Source organism: Squalius cephalus, assembly GCF_949319135.1.
Source record: "Squalius cephalus genome assembly, chromosome: 1".
Classification (NCBI taxonomy): domain Eukaryota; kingdom Metazoa; phylum Chordata; class Actinopteri; order Cypriniformes; family Leuciscidae; genus Squalius; species Squalius cephalus.
Window position 1 is genome coordinate 63,074,274 of NC_137122.1, and position 18,188 is coordinate 63,092,461.

The window sequence follows — 18,188 nt, forward strand, 5'->3', positions numbered from 1 at the left end:
TAAAATAAGACACTTTTCAAAACAAAAAACATGGCGGATCGAGTAAGCGCACTCAACCGCTCAGTGCTGTTTACCCCAGCAGAAAATATGTGTTTGTTGGAGGAGTATAAATGACGGCGTATGTTTTTATGTTTCCACTGTTCGATCGCGCCCGTGCCTCTCTCTCTCTGACACACACACACACACTTCAGCATTGCAATCTTGACATCGCAGCCTGTTATTATGCAGCATTCACACCAAACGCGAATAGAGCGTCAAATTCGCGTCTAGTTCGACGCTTGAACATTTTGAATCCATTCGCGCGTCCAAGGCGAATAGGACGCGCGTATAAAGCGAGCATTTGAAGCGAAATAGACGGGCGTTCAGAGCTATGACTCCACTATGACTCTACTAGCAGCTACCCCCAGTTGCGTGAGCGGTGTATTGCATTTCACGCATCGCCCGTGACGCTTGCGTCCACTGCTCAGACTATGAAAGGGAGCGCGTCGATCGTTGCTCGCGTTGACTATGTAACGGCCCAAACAGTTACAAGGACATTTTGCTTGGGAATGTAATAACTGGAAGAAATGTTTAAATTATGAGCCATTTTCCCTTTTCTTTTGGCAGTTTGTAACTGATTGTTACTGCTGGTTGCCAAGGTAACATAGAGTCTTAGACCTAAGTTAGCCTGGGGGTAAGGTGTCTAATTTTTTTGGTCTAAATTAAGTCAGTCTTTATTTTTGTGAAACAGTCTAACTTGCATTAGACTAGTCTATGAGCAAATTTTAGACTTGTCTAACACTATAGACTGGTCTAAAATAGCTTTGTGAAACCGGCCCCAGGTGTAATCCGATTGTGATCCGATTGACCAAAATGCATCTTAATACCAGGTGTGAACAGGGCCTGTGATTTCATGGGGTCTTTAAATATTGAGTGAATGCTACACAGTGCATCTTTGTCCTGAATTTACTGCAATTATATGGTGATTAAACTGAGGGTCTTTCTCGGCTTTTCTCTTTTCCCTGCTGTAACAGCTGTAAATGGGATTTTAATAGCATTGTCTTGACACCTTCTCAGCTGTTATTGGCTCCGTTCTGAGCAAATCTAATTTGATCATGTGAAGAGTCACATCTGCTCCAAGCAAGTGTATTTTCCACCGACAAGGTGTGACTACATCTGCTGTATAAGATCTACCGTGCTCGAATATTTGTGCTCGGAAATGACTATGTAACACTTAAAAAAAAAAAAAGTAAAGATACTGTGAATCCACTCACCTGTAAACAATTCCCTTCCTATGAAGAAAGAACAGTCCCACAGCAATCTCCGCTGCATAGAAGCTGTCAACACACCACAGCGTAGATTAGTCAGCATCACACATTCAAACAGATGTAAAGGACTACTTTTTGTTTGTTGTAATTCTCAGTCTGGTGTCACAGTCCTTACAAGAAGCAAAGGAAACAAATGTGCCTTTGGTTCAAGCGTTGGTTATTCCGGCAGAATTTGTCTCATCTCTGTTGACCAGGCGAAAACATTTTGTGAGCGCAGACATTCTTTGCTCGTGCAAACACACATTACAACAACAGCATGAACAGCTTTATTTCAGGAGCAGCTCTTTTATGAACACAGGCATCTTATGTTTCCTCATTATATGTTTGCAGTTTTATTTATGAGTGGTCATTGAGCAAATGTTCAAGCCTGCGTTTCCCGATAACGTTGTCTCTTAGCGCGCTACGAAGACTCGTAAGGTATAACTTAACTAAAGGTATAGGGGAGAGGCGGGACGATTGAAACGCGGGACGGATGAAACACTGAGATTTCCTTGAAAACCACTCACGTCATGTACGTCAAATTTCGTCAGCACGTACAGCACGCAATGCCTAACATACCCGCGAAAACATTTCTTCTTTACGTCGTGTCGTTTTGGAGTTAAAGCCGCAAAGCTGTTTTTGAATGCGGTGAGTGAATTATTTCGTGCGGTACTTTTTTTGGACTGACAAGTTGGATTTATTGTTTCATGTGCCATTGTAATGATAATACGGCAGGTGTATTAGTACTGCAACACACCCTTAAGTATGCAATATCAGAGTTTTTTAGTTTAAGAGCAAAATAGGTTTAAATGACAGGATGCGCTGTCGGGACGGTTGAAACAGTGTTTCAACCGTCCCGACCGCGCGTCCTGCACGTTAAACCTGGTCATAGCCTATACTGTTCATAGATTCATATACTTTTTCTAGACTTGTGTTTCTTTTAATGCAAATTAATTTTCAATTACGCAACACATGCTATCTCTGTAATAATCATCGATTGTCCAATCTTCAATATTCAATAAATTTAATTTATCGTCTTCTGGTTGGCCTCGTTTTCTTCATAATAACAGGCTATTCAACTAGCAAACACTCAATATGACTCAAGGAAGAAATGTAAGAAAATTAATTGTAAACTGATTTGTCTGTCTTCGTCGAAATAGCCTGTTAGAAAGATTACAAAATGCGCATAGGCTTATCGCCTATTGTTTATTGGGCGACAGAACAAAAATGGTTAATATGAACCTTTAAATGAAAATAAATTACAAAATATGTTTGTAACAATATGTACATAAGTTACTTGTCAGGTGTTGTTCACAAAAATAAGCATTAGATGAATAGTTGCCATTTAAACTGTTATGTTTCATCCGTCCCACCCCTGTGTTTCAACCGTCCCGCACAGGCGGGACGATTGAAACAAAGCACAACTCCCGTTCAAAGTCATATTTTCCTTAAATCATTCTATATTTGTACCGAATAACACATGATACTAAGAGAACACATATGTGAGTTGTTAATCACAAAAAAATAAAAAATCTATCTGTAACCTAATCTTAGAAAACGACATTTATCTGAAAAGTGTTTCAACTGTCCCGCCTCTCCCCTACCATTGCTAGGCGTGTTCCCCGAACCATACCTTAAGAAGCTGCTTAAGATATACCTTCTTACGTGCGACGTTACCCGGCGCTGTCCGTGGCAGTGGTGCTGAATTGGTTGATATCGACGGCTCGAGAATCAATTATTCTCTCGTGCAGCGGCTGTTTATGTGAGAAAGCGGTGTTCTTTATAAAAGAAGCACTTCAGAAATAGTTGAAATTGCATTTATTAGGACTCATGGGATATTATAAAAAGTAATCCAAACTATAATAGCCTATTATTATAGGCTATATTACATTATTATTATAGGCTAAATAATATATTATTAGCCTATTTAGCCTATAATATATTATTATTATAGGCTAAATATGTAGGCTAGGCCTATTACTGTAGGCCTAGCCTACATATTTTAAAATTGCATCACATTGCTGCCATGATAACTATTTCAAATTGTTTTACTTCTCTTTCCCATTTTTGTTCGCTGAGGTGGAGCTGTGATGAAATATTGTTCTTGTAAATACTTTCCAGCATTTCAGTGATAAAAGTGTCGGCTAAATCTCACGTACGGTGCTCGGCAGTGATCAAAAAAGGATTTAAACAGTGGATTTTCAATCTCTTCTTGTAAACTCAGAGATGTGGATTCAGACGGCAGTTAAATCACCACACGACCTGTTTGTCAAAAAACAGTAGGTACTAATTTGGCCGGGGATTTTTACGTGGGTTGAGTGAGAAAAAACACTGATATTATGGATTCGGGTGGCACTAAAATCACAGACTCACCCCTGTAAATGTTTAAAATACCGTATACGTATACGAGCCCATGAGAAACAATTAGCGTCCAAATAGGACTTAACTGACAGTAGCCTATGCTTTCACTGGCCTTTAAAAGCGCTCTTTAATTAAATTAATAATATAATATATAAGAATATAATTAAAAATCGAACAACAATCAGTGTAATGACAATTTTATTCTTTGCATGAAAACACTTGAATTAGCCTAATTGAACACTGTCTGTGTGTATTAAAACTTCAGTATTATATTCGTATAGACCTGCAACAGTGATAAGGTAAAGCTATGAGTGATCCAGACCAACCTTACGAACGTATGACTTACAGAAGGTATACTTAACTAAGAACGTTTCGGGAAACATGTATTATCGGTAAGGTACAGCTTAAGGTGTAACTTAAGAACGACGTAGCGATAAGAAGGTTTCGGGAAACGCAGCCCAGAACTTTCTGTGCGTGGCATTAGAAAAATGAACATGCTGACAGTCTTTTATACTGTATGTGTTTTTGCATTGTGACATTTTTTTTAAGCACATTTCCAAACAAATTCTTGTTTTACATTCGCCTAAAATAAAATAATATATAAATAAATATTCACATGTATAATAAATATTCACATGTAATGTGACAAAAATATATTGTTTTAATTATGTACTTAACATGGTAGTATTTCTTGCACTGCATTTAATTTATTCAGATTTAAAGAATCTAAAGCAAATCAGTATTTAATGAAAAAAAAATGTGTGTTTGCTTAACTTGACTTTTTGAGTTATCTTTTTACATTGACTCAGTTAAGTTGTATTTACTTAGAATATTAAGATTTTTTTCAGCTTGACAAATTCGGATGTTTGAACTAATAAAGTTTAGTTGGAATAACTTTATGAAAGTAAGGTGAACTTTTACTAAAATTTTACTGTAAAAATGTTTATTTCAAATGTAAACCCTTAGTAGGAGACCTCCAAAACAAAATGATGGACCTTTAAAATAGCATAAGGACACTTTAAGAGTTTTTCACATTACATTTAATTATAAATGCAAAATAACCATTGTTGAGTGTCCAAACAAATTCTTGTTTTACATTCACCTAAAATAAAATAAAAATATTCACATGTAACGTGACAAAAATATATGGTTTTAATTATGTATTTAACATGGTAGTATTTCTTGCACTGCATTTTATTTATTCAGATTTAAAGAATCTAAAGCATATCAATATTTATTGTAAAAAATAGTTTGCTTAACTTGACTTTTTGAGTTATCTCTTTACATTGACTCAGTTAAGTTGGATTTACTTAGAATATTACGTATTTTTTCAGCTTGACAAATTCGGATTTTTGATAATAAAGTTTACTTGTAATAACTTTATGAAAGTAAGGTGAACTTGTTTTAAAAGTTTACTGTAAAAATGTTTATTTAGTAGGAGACCTCCAAAACAAAATGATGGACCTTTAAAATAGCATAAGGACACTTTCAGTGTTTTTCACATTAAATTTAATTACAAATGCAAAATAACCATACTAATTATAAGTGAACGCTACTTGCTGAATTATACATGTGTAAATGGTCATGCAACAATGTAGCATAAATGTTTATATGTCTTCAGATGATTTTTAATTTAGCTGTATATTATATTATAGGCACTACTTAGCATGCATTATGCTAGCATTACATTGCGAACATGAAGCCAGCATGTTCAATCACATCTAAAACAGTGTGTTTGGCTTGATTAATGAGCTCATCATTAGCCTGTACTCGTGTGTATTGACTGATAGCACATGTCTTACACGGCTTGCGGCTCCTTAAACTTGCCCACTTGCTGGATGTGATACATCAGATCTCCTCCGTTAATGTACTCCATCACAAAGTACAGACGATCCTGGCGAAAGACAAATAAATAGTACAGCAGCAGAATCAACCCTGACCTCAGATCAGATGTTATTGGCATATTGATGTATAACAGACACAGTCACCAAAGATCCTGCTTTGACCTTCCCTTTTCTTTCTCAGATTTAGAAAGTTGATTACTTTAGCAACCAAACATGACAGATGGCATATTGACTAACACATATTACTTGAATATATGTGTTATGCTTCTCAGGGCTGAACAGTACGGATGGCCTGATTACATTCACTGCATGTCTCGCAAATTGTTTTATTGTGATTTATTCTACATTTCTGTTGCGAATTCTGCTTATTTGTCACTAAGATAATATTATCTTTCTAACAGAAGAGGTTTTGATAGATTTCGAACGTGTTGAAAACGATGAAACAGTCAGTAAATTGTATGACGGTATATTTAGATTTGGTAAAACTTGGTAAAAAAATGGTACCATGATCTTTACTTTAGAATTAATTACACATTGTGTAACACTCTCATTAATTAATGACATGTATGTAGTACTCTCGATGAGGTATGAAAAAAATAGTAGTTATTGATTAGCTAATAGCTCATACTTACTTATTCATGGTAACACTTTACAATAAGGTTCATTAGTTAACATTAGTTAATGTATTAACTAACAATGAGCAATACATTTGTTACAGTATTTATTAATCTTTGTTAATGTTATTTAACTAATGCTAACAAATACAACCTTTGATTTTAATAATGTATAGTAAATGTTAAAATTAATATTAACAGGATTAATTAATGCTGTAGTTCATTCTTAGTTCATGTTAACTAAGGTCATTAACTAATATTTACTAATAAACCTTATTGTAAAGTGTTACTTTGTTCATTAACCAGAGTTTCTTGTAAGTTTATAGTAGTAACTAGAATGTTAAATATTGCGTTACTCAATTATTTCTGTGTATTTATTCATTGATGACGGTAATCTAAAGTGTTACTCACACAGGCTAATAGACTGAGGTATTTGTGTGAGTGTGTGTGTGTGTGTATGGAAGTGCATTGATTTAGCTAAGGTCACTACCACCACATACAGTACGCTGGTGTTCCCAGCTCCTCGTTGTGACCATCCCACAGGGATTTACAGTGTGTGGAGTGAAATGCGAGTGGACATGATGGCTGGTTTGCTGTCTGCGTTCAGCTCATGAATATTCAGTGAGGCCAAGCTGGGATCTGTTGCATTATTCATGAGCAGGATCCCCATACTGAGAGAGTCCTGCTGTGACTCCTGGAGGAGCTTTCCCTGTGTGACGCATGCAAACACCCAAACACACACACACACTGTTCGCATCTGCTGTGTTCACACACACTTCTCTATTAAACACAGACAGAGAATTTGAAGAATATTCAGCCAGCCCTTTACGACACAATGACAGTTCACTGGCACACTCCATAAAAACATAGGGTTAGGGTAGGATTAGGGTTTGGTTGAGGGTTAGTTGCATGTAATTATGCATAATTTACTGTTATTACTACGGTAAGTACATGTAACATATGTAACAAGGACACTGTAAAATAAAGTATTACCAAAGATTGTGTGAAATTACAGTCGGCCACTGAAAATAGCCCTGAAATCAAACATGGCACTGGAATATCTTGTCATAATTCTGTTATGTTTGGTCACATGATATGAAAAATGCACTGAGAAAAATTAAAAGAGTGTGTAATTTACTTAAAGTGCATGTTTATACTGGACTAACTTGAAAAACATGGTGTCCGGTTTTCGTTTAGAAAATAACACTGCCCACAAAAAAAATTTGAAGAAATAATTTTGTTTACATATCATTTTTTCTTGACACCAGAGTGTTATTGTGCAGAACACTTTACCGACGGCAGAAATCAATCAATATTGTGGGGTTTATTAATTTTTCTGGTGTTTTTTTTTTTTTAGTAGGTAGGAGAAAATAAGACGCGTATTTTAAAGCATCACAATATTACAATAATCATTAAGGTCTTTTAAAGCTGTCTTTATTTATAGTAAGCAAACTAAATTAAACATTGACTTAAGTAAAAAATCCAATGTCATATTAAAGCTAATTTAGCTTTTGTTTATGGTGAAATTTAGTTGTAAAAATGATTATATCGACCTACGTTAAGTACAATTTTGGAAAATATATTAATTATTTGTATGGGATGGTCAGGGGTTGCTTGTATAATCCGAATTATGAGAGATAATGAGAAAAAACCAAACACATTTAATAAACACAGAGAGCAAAAATACAACATAATCCATAAACTTAGCACAAAAACTATGACTAAAACTAAACAAGAACTTAAATATGACAGCTATATGGCCTTCATAATAAATTATCTTTTTACTTTATATGAATGTTTTCATCTTTGGGGAAATATATGTTTGATTAATATTAAATCAGGTTTGAAAGAAAACATAATTTGAAATAACTCACACATTTAAGAAGGCTTGATATATGTGACCCTGGACCACGAAACCAGTCACATGGAGCAGTTTTATGAAACTGAGAATTATACATAATCTGAAAGCTGAATAAATAAGCTTTCAATTGATGTATGGTTTGTTAGGATAGGACAATCTGGAATCTGAGGGTGCAAAAGCATCGAAACACTGAGAAAATCTCCTTTAAAGTTGTTCATTTATGTTGTCGATTGTGCTATTGCCACAAATAGTTGGCAATAGTTTTGTGATCCAGGGTCACAAATGTGGTCAATATGAATAGGAAAAGATGTGCATAAGGATTTTAATTTTTTGTTCGTTCATTCTGCGTCATGCATCTCTCATCATTTGGATTATACAAGCAACCCCTAAAAATACCATATAAAAAATCAATATATTTTCCAAAATGTTGCTTAATGTAGCTCGATATAATCATTTTTATAACTTAATTTCAAGTCATAGATTTTCAGATTGAGGATGAGAAAATGAATTTTGATTTTTTTGAAAGAGCTGATAGATGCTAGAGACGAACACACAGTCGATATAGAGAGATGACGTCTCACCACAGTCTGGAAGCAGGAGTGCAGCTGTGTGAGGAACGGGGGCTTTTCTCTCTGGGCCAGCACTCTCTTCTCCACCATTGTGCACTCCACGTCATCGTCCTGGATCACCACGTCCTTCTTCAGGATCTTGATGGCGTACAGCTCCTCGGTGGACTTCATCTCGGCCAACATCACCTGTGTGGAAAACAAACACACACACGGAGAGTGCAAACTCTGTTTGTGATTGACATATGCCTCATCCTTCCCTCGCGGGTCAAAATGACCCGAAGCCCGAAAATTATACTTTTTTTTTTTTTTTGTCCAGAAAGCTTATTTTATTTCATTTTGATAAAAAAAAAATCTATTTTTAATGCAATTTTTTGGGGGGATTTTTTTTTGTTATTTTATTAACCGTTAAATTACTAGATTTGATCAATAAATAAATAGTAATTTAAGCATATTCATCACATTCTTTCAACTTAAATTCAAAATAACTCACAATTTCACGCACAAACCTTTTAATTCAGCTCAAAATATCTTACATTGGGTGTCTTTGCCGACCTCTTGTGGAAAAAAACTAATATAACATGATATTTCATCACTCTTGCCACTAGATGGCCTTATGTAATGCAAATGAGCTGTTCCTCTGGGTCCCAAAGTCAGTTTATCTTCAGATGCATTCAGATACACATTATAAAATTATTTTTTGGCAAAGTTTTAGCATTTTTAGTTTGAATTTTGAGCATTTTTAGGGTTTTCTGTGTTTACTGAAGCATTCCTCGCATTACATTAATTCCTAAGGGGGTCAAATTGACCCGCAAGTGAAGGATTGCTACTTTTTTTAATTTAAACCACAAAACTCCTTGAATCCATTCAATATTTTTGTGTATTCGTGGTTCAAGTGAGACAAAAGTCAGTTTTTATTTTTTTTAAATTATTTTCCGGGTCAAATTGACCCGAGGGAAGAATGGAGGATAAGGTGTGGTCATATTTACTGTTGCATGGCCAAATTTTGCAAGTGAAATTAAGTCAATACAATTTGAATGCGCATGTTCGGGAGACACTATTGACAAGAGACAATGGACCTTTGATGCTCACAGAATCTGTGACCACACCTTTATCAATAGAAACCACAGCGAAAGGCCAAACATGGCGATCTCCAATCTTATTGGCTGAATTTATGTTATTTTCAGGGAGTCATGAGGTTTGCAGTTTTAATCACTCCACTGAGAAACAAAGTCTTTCTGAGGAAGAACTAGTTGCTTTTTGCAAAGTTGGACATTCCAGCATCTTTTGAGGCACTTAATAAAAAGTTGAAATATCATTAATCACACATGTATATTCATTTGTTATGTTACACTTTCTGACAGATGGATATATTCTGACCACAAAAACTAACCCAGACAGCAACATAGTGTCGGCCCAGATCCGTCCCACATCCGGTACATGTGGATTCAACGCTTACCAGATGTGGGCCGGATCTGGGCCGACTGTCTGGGAAAGCAAAAAAAGTATTCTCGTTCTAAAAACTGTTCTGTGTTTTGGGTTAATAATGAGTGGCTGTACGTGTCAGGGACACTTGACTGACCTTCCCAAAACTGCCTTTGCCGAGAAGAGCCAGGAAATGGAAGTCGTTGAGCCGAACTCTGTCCATGTTCCCGGATGGTAAACTGAAGCGTCGGTGATCCGAGGGAGTGATGACTTTCTTCCCAGGGCCGAGCCTGGCTTTCTACAAGAGTGATGGAGAGTGATCAGTAACCAAACACACACACACACAGGCTCAAATACACGTCTGGCACTGAAACTTCTGTTGTGAAAAGTTGGTTTCTCTTCAGTGTGCATTCAGATACACATGTAGACATTATAAAATCATTTTTTGGTTTTAGCATTTTTAGTTCGAATTTTGAGCATTTTTAGGTTTTTCTATGTGTACTGAAGCATTCCTCGCATCCCATTCATTCCTAAGGGGGTCAAATTGACCCGCGAGTGAAGGATTGTAACTTTTTTAAAGGGTTAGTTCACCCAAAAATGTAAATTCTGTCAGTAATTACTCTCCCTCATGTTGTTGCAACCCCGTAAGACTTAGGATATTAAGATGTTTTTGATGAAAGCTGAGAGCTGTCTCACTCCTCCATAGGCTTCTATGTAATTTTATCTGCCATCCCAGAAAAGTTAGTAAAGACATCGTTAAAATAGTCCAAGTGACTACAGTGGCTCAACCTTAAGTTTATCAAGCGACGAGAATAACAAAAATAACGACTTTTTTCAACTCTTGATTTTCTCCTGTGTTTCTCTGAGTGAGTTCATGTAGTGTAACAGCGCAGCGCTTCTGGGTTGTATGTCAGAACGAAGGCTCACTATTGGCCGATGCTGGTTATGTGTGTGATGCGTGTGATGCTGGCCAATAGTGAGCCTACATTCTGACGTTCATACCTAGAAGCCTATGGAGGAGTGAGACAGCTCTCAGATTTCATCAGAAATATCTTAATTTGAGTTTTGAAGATGAATGAAAGTCTCACGGGGTTGGAACAACATGAGGGAGAGTAAATACTGACAGAATTTTCATTTTTGGGTGAACTAACCCGGTTTAAAGGGTTAGTTCACCCAAAAATGAAAATTCTGTCAGTAATTTGTGGTTCAAGTGCGACAAAAGTCATGGGTTCTTGCGTGCTCAACTAGACAATATGGCACTTCTGAGAAATGTGCAGTAACACGGTCAGGACTGTGTGGAAATGACAGGACGAGAGACATCCACATCTGCTGGGGAGAGAAAGAAACATGTGGATTCAGCGTGTGCCAGATGTGGGCCGGATCTGGGCCGACACTATGTCGCTGTCTGGGTCAGGCCTGAGCTGTACAGCCAATCTGACAAATGTGAGCCTGGACCACGTCACCAGTCTCGAGTCGCACGGGTATATTTGTGGCAATAGCCAACAATACATTGTATGGGTCAAAATCATTGATTTTTCTTTTATGCCAAAAATCATGAGGATATTCAGTAAAGATCATGTTCCATGAAGATATTTAGTAAATTACCTACCGTAAATATATAAAACATGTATTTTTGTGAGTGAATGCAGCACAATCGCCAACATAAATGAACAACTTTAAAGGAGATTTTCTCAATGTTTCCATTTTTTTGCACCCTCAGATTCCAGATTTTAATAATAGTTGGCCAAATATTGTCCTATCCTAACACACCACACATCAATGGAAAGCTTTCATATGATTTCAAAATTGTGACCCATTTGACTGGTTTTGTGGTCCAGGGTCTCATATGCACAATATCAGAATCAGATCGGTCTTGTCAGGTCTATACCCAATCTGGCAAAAATTGGAGCGATATCGGAGCAATACCGATGATACTGAGTATCGGATCAGCGCACCCCTAGTTTATACATGCTTGATTTCAAAGCTCTCATTCCTGACAGCTCAAATGGCCAGCTCAATGAAAACTGACGAGACTGATCTCTCCAAATCCAAATTTATGCTGAATTTCCCTGGCAGAGAGGCCATCGTCCAAATAATGAAAAAATCTGCTAAATGAAGATCTGAGAGGTCGATACATGTACCTTACAGCCTTTTCATCATGACAAGTCTCCTGTATGGACTACCAGATGTTTGAGAAGATCTGTTAACTGGATGTGTGTATGTAGTGGATCTGAGTGAGACTCTTCATGGCTCAACAGTCGACAGTGATAATGAGGGGTCGTCACCCTCCTTCAAAACCTGCATTTACACCTCCGGCGTCTTTCACACTCTCACTCTTGCTTTCTACTATAACAATACACTTCATCCTGTTAGACAGACAGCATCTAGGGCCCTCTTTATTTTGTTTCTATCTGCTATTTATAGCTGTCCACTGTGATAGACACACTATTCCCAATGTTCAGGGTAAAGGTCCTTGCACACTTTCGTATTCGTCATTCGGTGGCTCTGAATTGTCAAAACATCTCTCAAATTGCTTGCTTTAACGTGCGAAGATTTCGGACCTTAAGTCTACAAAACAGTCTTCATAATGCTTAAACAATGACTTTAACAATAAACAGTTGACACTTTAGGTATTTTTCCATTTTTTTTGAGGAGTGTTAGAATTAAAAAATATATATATTTTATATTATTTTATATTTTTAATCATTTTAATTAATATTTAATACCTTTAGCTTGAACAGGCACAATTCCATTAACACTTAAAGGCGTTCTATGCGACATTCTTAAAATCCTAATAAAATGCACTTTAAACATCACCATTTCATAATGGAAATGTGCCAGAGGAACATTATCAGCCTCACTCAGACGCGTGTGTGTCCTCTGACCGAAACTGTGACAGAGAAATGCCAAAGAATAATTAAAGGTTTCAGATGCCGGTTTAATTTGAAGCTGCGGATATAAATCCCCTCACATTGTTAATGATTTCCTCTAGAAATGACAGACGTGTCGTATGCAGGTGTGCAGCATGGCTAATGTCCAGCACAATTACACAAGAATGTGACTAATTTGCAGCTGCATTAATAATTTATACACTATATATATACATAATATAATATATATACACATCTTCACACTCCTAAAATATTTGAGTGCAGGTTCTAGCTAGGGCTTTTTTTCTTCTATGTATGTTGCTATTCTATTGTTTCTGCCTCCTTAGCATCAATCTTTTATGCTTTATTCCTCATTTGTAAAAGACTATGGATAAAAGCGTCTGTTACATGGTCATAAACGTATGAAGAGAGCCATCGTGTGGATGATTTTAGGTTTACCAGCCTCACATACTGTGTGAAACATGAACCCGCAATTAAAACAAACTAATGTCATAATTTCTGGAAACCTGTATATATACCTGTATTACACTGTAAAAAAATAATAATAATGTTTTCAACTTAAAAAGTAAGTGACTGTGCTGCCTTAAAACTTTAAGTTTAGTCAACTCAAATATCAAAGTTGTCACTAAGTACAACTTTTCAAGTTGACTTAACTTTTTTAAGGCAGCCCGAACACTTACTTTTTTAAGTTGGAACAACAAGTTATGTTTACAGTGTAGCATAAACGTCACACAGTTGTCAAACACTACCATCAACTATTCTGTACTAAAAAAATGCAACAAAAAAATAAAAATAAAATGTTTTTCATAGATAACAATAAATGCTGGATTTCTTTTTGCAAAATAAAAAAATCTGTTTTGTCACCTGAATTTAAATGACGTTTTCTGTGATATATTGGTAACACTTTAATTTAAAGTGTTCTTGTTACATAATGACAGTAATTTATGCATAATTACACGCAACTAACCCTAAAACAAACCCTAACCCTGTAAATACATGTTAATCAATATTACTCAATACTTATTTGTGTAATTACACTGTATCAAGGACACCTTAAAATAAAGGGTAACACATATTCACTATTAACTATGACTTTTACCCCAATAAACTCCTAATTTCCTGCTTATAACAGTTAGTAAGGCCGTTGTTGTAGTTTATTTTAGGTATTGGGTGGATTAAGAGCTGTAGAATATGGTCATACATAATAAGGCATTGATATGTGTTTTATAAGTGCTAATAAACAGCCAATATGCAAGCTAATAAGCAAGTACTTAATAGTAGGAATTGGTCCCCAAACTAAAGTGTTATTTCTATGTATTAAAGCAAAGTGTGAGATACAATGCACTTCTTTTACATGTTGTTCTGAGAAACAACATGATCACAACGTTTATATTCGCAGAAACCAAGACACACAGTGTCTAAATATCCATATTTACAGAGGAAAAGTTACACACACTCTTCTCCACACCATTCCCTGTGTCTCTATGTTATTATTACAAAGTATTATAAAATTTTCGGAAACAATTTATTTTACATATGTTACATGTACTTACTGTAGTAATAACAGTAAATTATGCATAATTACATGCAATTAACCCTCAACCAAACCCTAATCCTACCCTAACCCTATAGTAAGTACATGTAGTTAATTAATATTACTCTGTACTTAAATATATAATTACACTGTAACAATGACACCTTAAAATAAAATGTAACCCATTATTCAATAGTATGTGAAAAAAGTCATTACAGATTCAATTACAATAGTAATTACAATGTAATAACACGTATATACACAATACATACATTAACCTATGTACAAAATAGTTAAAGACACCTAATATAAAGTGGGACCACATTTTGTAAAGTCTGTACAAATATAATCGGCTTTCAGTATTTCTTGACTGTATATATATATAGTCCAGAGTAACAATAATGCATTATTATGAATCTATTCTTACATGCATACATTTACGGATTGAACATTGACATTTCATTAGCATGTTTCTCTTTGAGAGATAGTAAACGAGTAGAAGAGTTATGATGTGCTGCCCTCTATTGGAGATCTCGTGTAAGTGAGCTCATGCACCTCAAACACCAGTGCACTTCAGGACGTCAGCCGTGAAACAACAGCATTATTCTGTGGCGTGATCTAGTGTGTCATTCGTTCAGGATGCACATGAAACATGCTCAGGGTCAGTGTGTGTGAAAGCCTTCTATACACTATAGAAGGACAATGCAGACCACAAACAGCCAAAAGACCAGAGCCTGTCCTTTAGCTCCTGTGCTCTGCCTATTTACTAACAACTGCAGTGCTTATGGCTTCACAAATAGAATAAATAATGTGTTCGTGTGTGGGTGTGTGTGTGAAGTGTGTGATTATTTGATAGATTTAACTATTCTTTGATACATTTAGCTTTTTATTTGTGTAATATAAAGGAATATAACTTGTAAAACACAATATTAATTTTGCATTGCATACAAAATCCAATTGGAATGTCCCATTCATCACGGTTGCCACATAATGGGTATATAATAGGGGTGTAACTGTTCATGTATTGATCCCGAACACTTGGGCCATGGATGTCACGGTTTGGTGAATACAGTCAGACAACGAATACAGTCGGTCACAGACGATCCACATTCGGGGGGCGCGCGGTAATGCAATGCTGTTTGCTAACCTCCGTTACAGGAACCATAACCCTTTATGGAAAGGAATTTGTTGTCTTTATTTTTTAAAAAGCACAATGTTTTGTGAGTGTACACAAATAAAAACATACCTTTTAAAGTTTTGAATGATTACACTTTTCTGTATGACCATAAATTAGTATTTTACTGTAAAAAATTATTGATTTTAACGGTAAAAGATTAAAACGGTACAAATGTACAGTGAAAAACTGTTAATTGGTTAACAGAAAGTTTACGTACTATATACGGTGAATAACTGTGATAGATCTAACCCTACATGTAATGTAATTTTTACAGTAAAATAACCATTAAATTTACAGTTTTTGGAAGTGGAAAAAGAACAAGTCATTGTATAATTTACAGTGAAAAAACGTAAATTGACATTCCCACAATTCCCAGCGTGGCAATTCACGTATGATGTATTTTTTTTAAATAACTATGTTATTTCATAGTTTTTCTTAGTTTTTTCAAATCAGTTATTAACATTAGGGTTTAATGTTTAATGTTAAATTAATGTTTACTCCATGATGGTGTTTAGTGTTTGTGTGAATGACACTGTGCAGCTTCTATATATTAATATTAACTTTCTCAGCTTGTGATAGCTTTGATTGATCATGTGACTCTCATAATCAAGTCAAGTCAAGTCATCTTCATTTATATAGCGCTTTTAACTATGTAGATTGTCTCAAAGCAGCTTTACAGAGATAAATGTATAATTTAACGTAAGATTGTTTTGGCTTTATAGCGGTTCTTTAATAAAGTTAATTTCCAGCTAAAGTTGGTTTTGATTGATTCGCTTCCGTCACAATGATCATTTGTTATTAAATTAGGGGCCGCCAAGACGACACCATTCCCTCTACACAGACTTTAAACGCGAACCTGTGAGAAACGCTGATGGCGTTCAGATGCGCATTAAGAACGGGTTCTATAGTTATGTGCGTTTGAATATATGTGTGCAGGTTTGGAATTCCCTACAAACCAAGCCTAAACAAATTACTGGTGTTTCCTTATAATTTTAATTCAGAAATTTATTTTATTTTATCAATTCGGGGTAGATACGCAAATTGAGTTTCCCGACGACGCTTTATCTGTAGAGTGGTAAAGGGATCCTCCATAGGGAGAGACTAGTTGGCACTTCAGCACTGCGTTGTCATCGGGTCCAGGCGAAGGTCCTTCGTCAGATCTAGATACGGCCTGGATCCGGCAGGCTGCGGGAAAACCTCGGGATAAACACAGACACTAAAATTAGCGTAGATGCCATTCTTCTCATGATGTAACAAGTACATCAGGATTTATGGGAAGTGTTCCCGGTTCCAGCTGACCTAATCTATGCAGCCTAATATTGAATTATAGAAGTCTATAATGTATTATGTGAATGCTAGGTCAAAGAGATGTGTCTTTAATCTGGCTTTGAACTGACAGAGTGTGTCTGCTTCCCGGACAATGGTAAGAAGACTGTTCCAGAGTTTTGGTGCTAAATAGGAAAAGGATCTACCGCCAGCAGTTGATTTTGATATTCTAGGTATTATCAACTGGCCGGAATTTTGAGATCGCAATAGACGTGACGGACTATAATGCGTTAAGAGCTCGCTCAAGTACTGCGGATCTAAACCATTCAGTGCTTTGTAAGTGATCAGCAATATTTTAAAATAATCACTGTGATTGGTGGTTATCAGTGTATTACAATGGTACAGAACAGATATTAGCACTTCAATAGATCTGTAAATTAACATTATATCAGATAATGAACTGTACATTTAAATTAAGTCTGTAAAAACCTAAAATGTTGCTACCATATTTTTTTACAGTAAGAACAGTTCGTTTTTTTACCATAGATTTAACAGATTTTTGTTCTCTTTGCATTCTCTTTACTGTTTAGTGCTTAATACACCAAAGAGGGCTGTACGGTACCAACTGGGGGACTAAATGACGCTAGGTGGGACAAATTGTAATTTTCACTACAGTCGTTTCAAAATAAATTAAAAGAAACCTAGCATTGGGGATTAGCTGCATTTTTTTCTGTTGTACCGAACACCAAATCCGAGGTACGTACCGAACCGTGACTTCTGTGTACCGTTACACCCCTATAACAGTTTACTTATATAAATTGCTGATAATTACCATTTTTAAATCACCTCTTTCAGTGATCAGAGGTCAGATATCAGGGAATCCTCATTTGAACAATAAAGAAAGAGAGCAGTGTGTGTGTGTGTGTGTGTGTGTGTGTGTGTGTGTGTGTGTGTGTGTGTGTGTGTGTGAGAATCGTGTAAGTAAAAGCGAATAGAAACCTGAAAGTTGGAGTGCATCTTTGTTAGTAAATCTGATTTCTTTGTTGCAGCCTGAGCCACACAAATAATCAGTGTGAATCTGTGATGAACAGATAGACAGATGAAAGGCGAGCAGGCTGTACCTTCAGCAGGTGGAAATTGAACTGACAGGCCTATAAGAGGGAAAAAACTGGCATGTTAGCCGGATAACTGAGGACTGAGAAGCTCTTTTCTCTTCAGACTGCTGGAAATCAGGAGTAAAGCGTCTCTAAACCGGGAAAGAGGATCACTCAAACCAACAGTAGCCGCGTTTCCATTACCCTTCAAACTGCGCAAATTGAAATTGCGAATTGACAATACGCCCAATGGAAACACGTCAATTTCG

The 18,188-nt window shown here is 36.1% G+C and overlaps 1 protein-coding gene across 2 annotated transcripts in view; it reads right to left on the reverse strand.

Annotated features, from left to right (window-relative positions):
* Nucleotides 1–18,188, reverse strand: part of prkcab (protein kinase C, alpha, b) — a 185,666-nt gene that overhangs the window by 26,314 nt on the left and 141,164 nt on the right. Inside the window, exons 9-13 of one of the 2 annotated variants that reach the window (XM_079894725.1) lie at nt 17,947–17,976; nt 10,115–10,255; nt 8,548–8,721; nt 5,450–5,541; nt 1,254–1,316 (exon numbers count right to left, since the gene is read on the reverse strand). In XM_079894725.1, coding sequence (XP_079750851.1) covers nt 1,254–1,316; nt 5,450–5,541; nt 8,548–8,721; nt 10,115–10,255; nt 17,947–17,976 — 500 coding nt within the window. The remainder of the gene's footprint in view (nt 1–1,253; nt 1,317–5,449; nt 5,542–8,547; nt 8,722–10,114; nt 10,256–17,946; nt 17,977–18,188) is intronic. The other variant, XM_079894726.1, reaches the window with a different exon arrangement.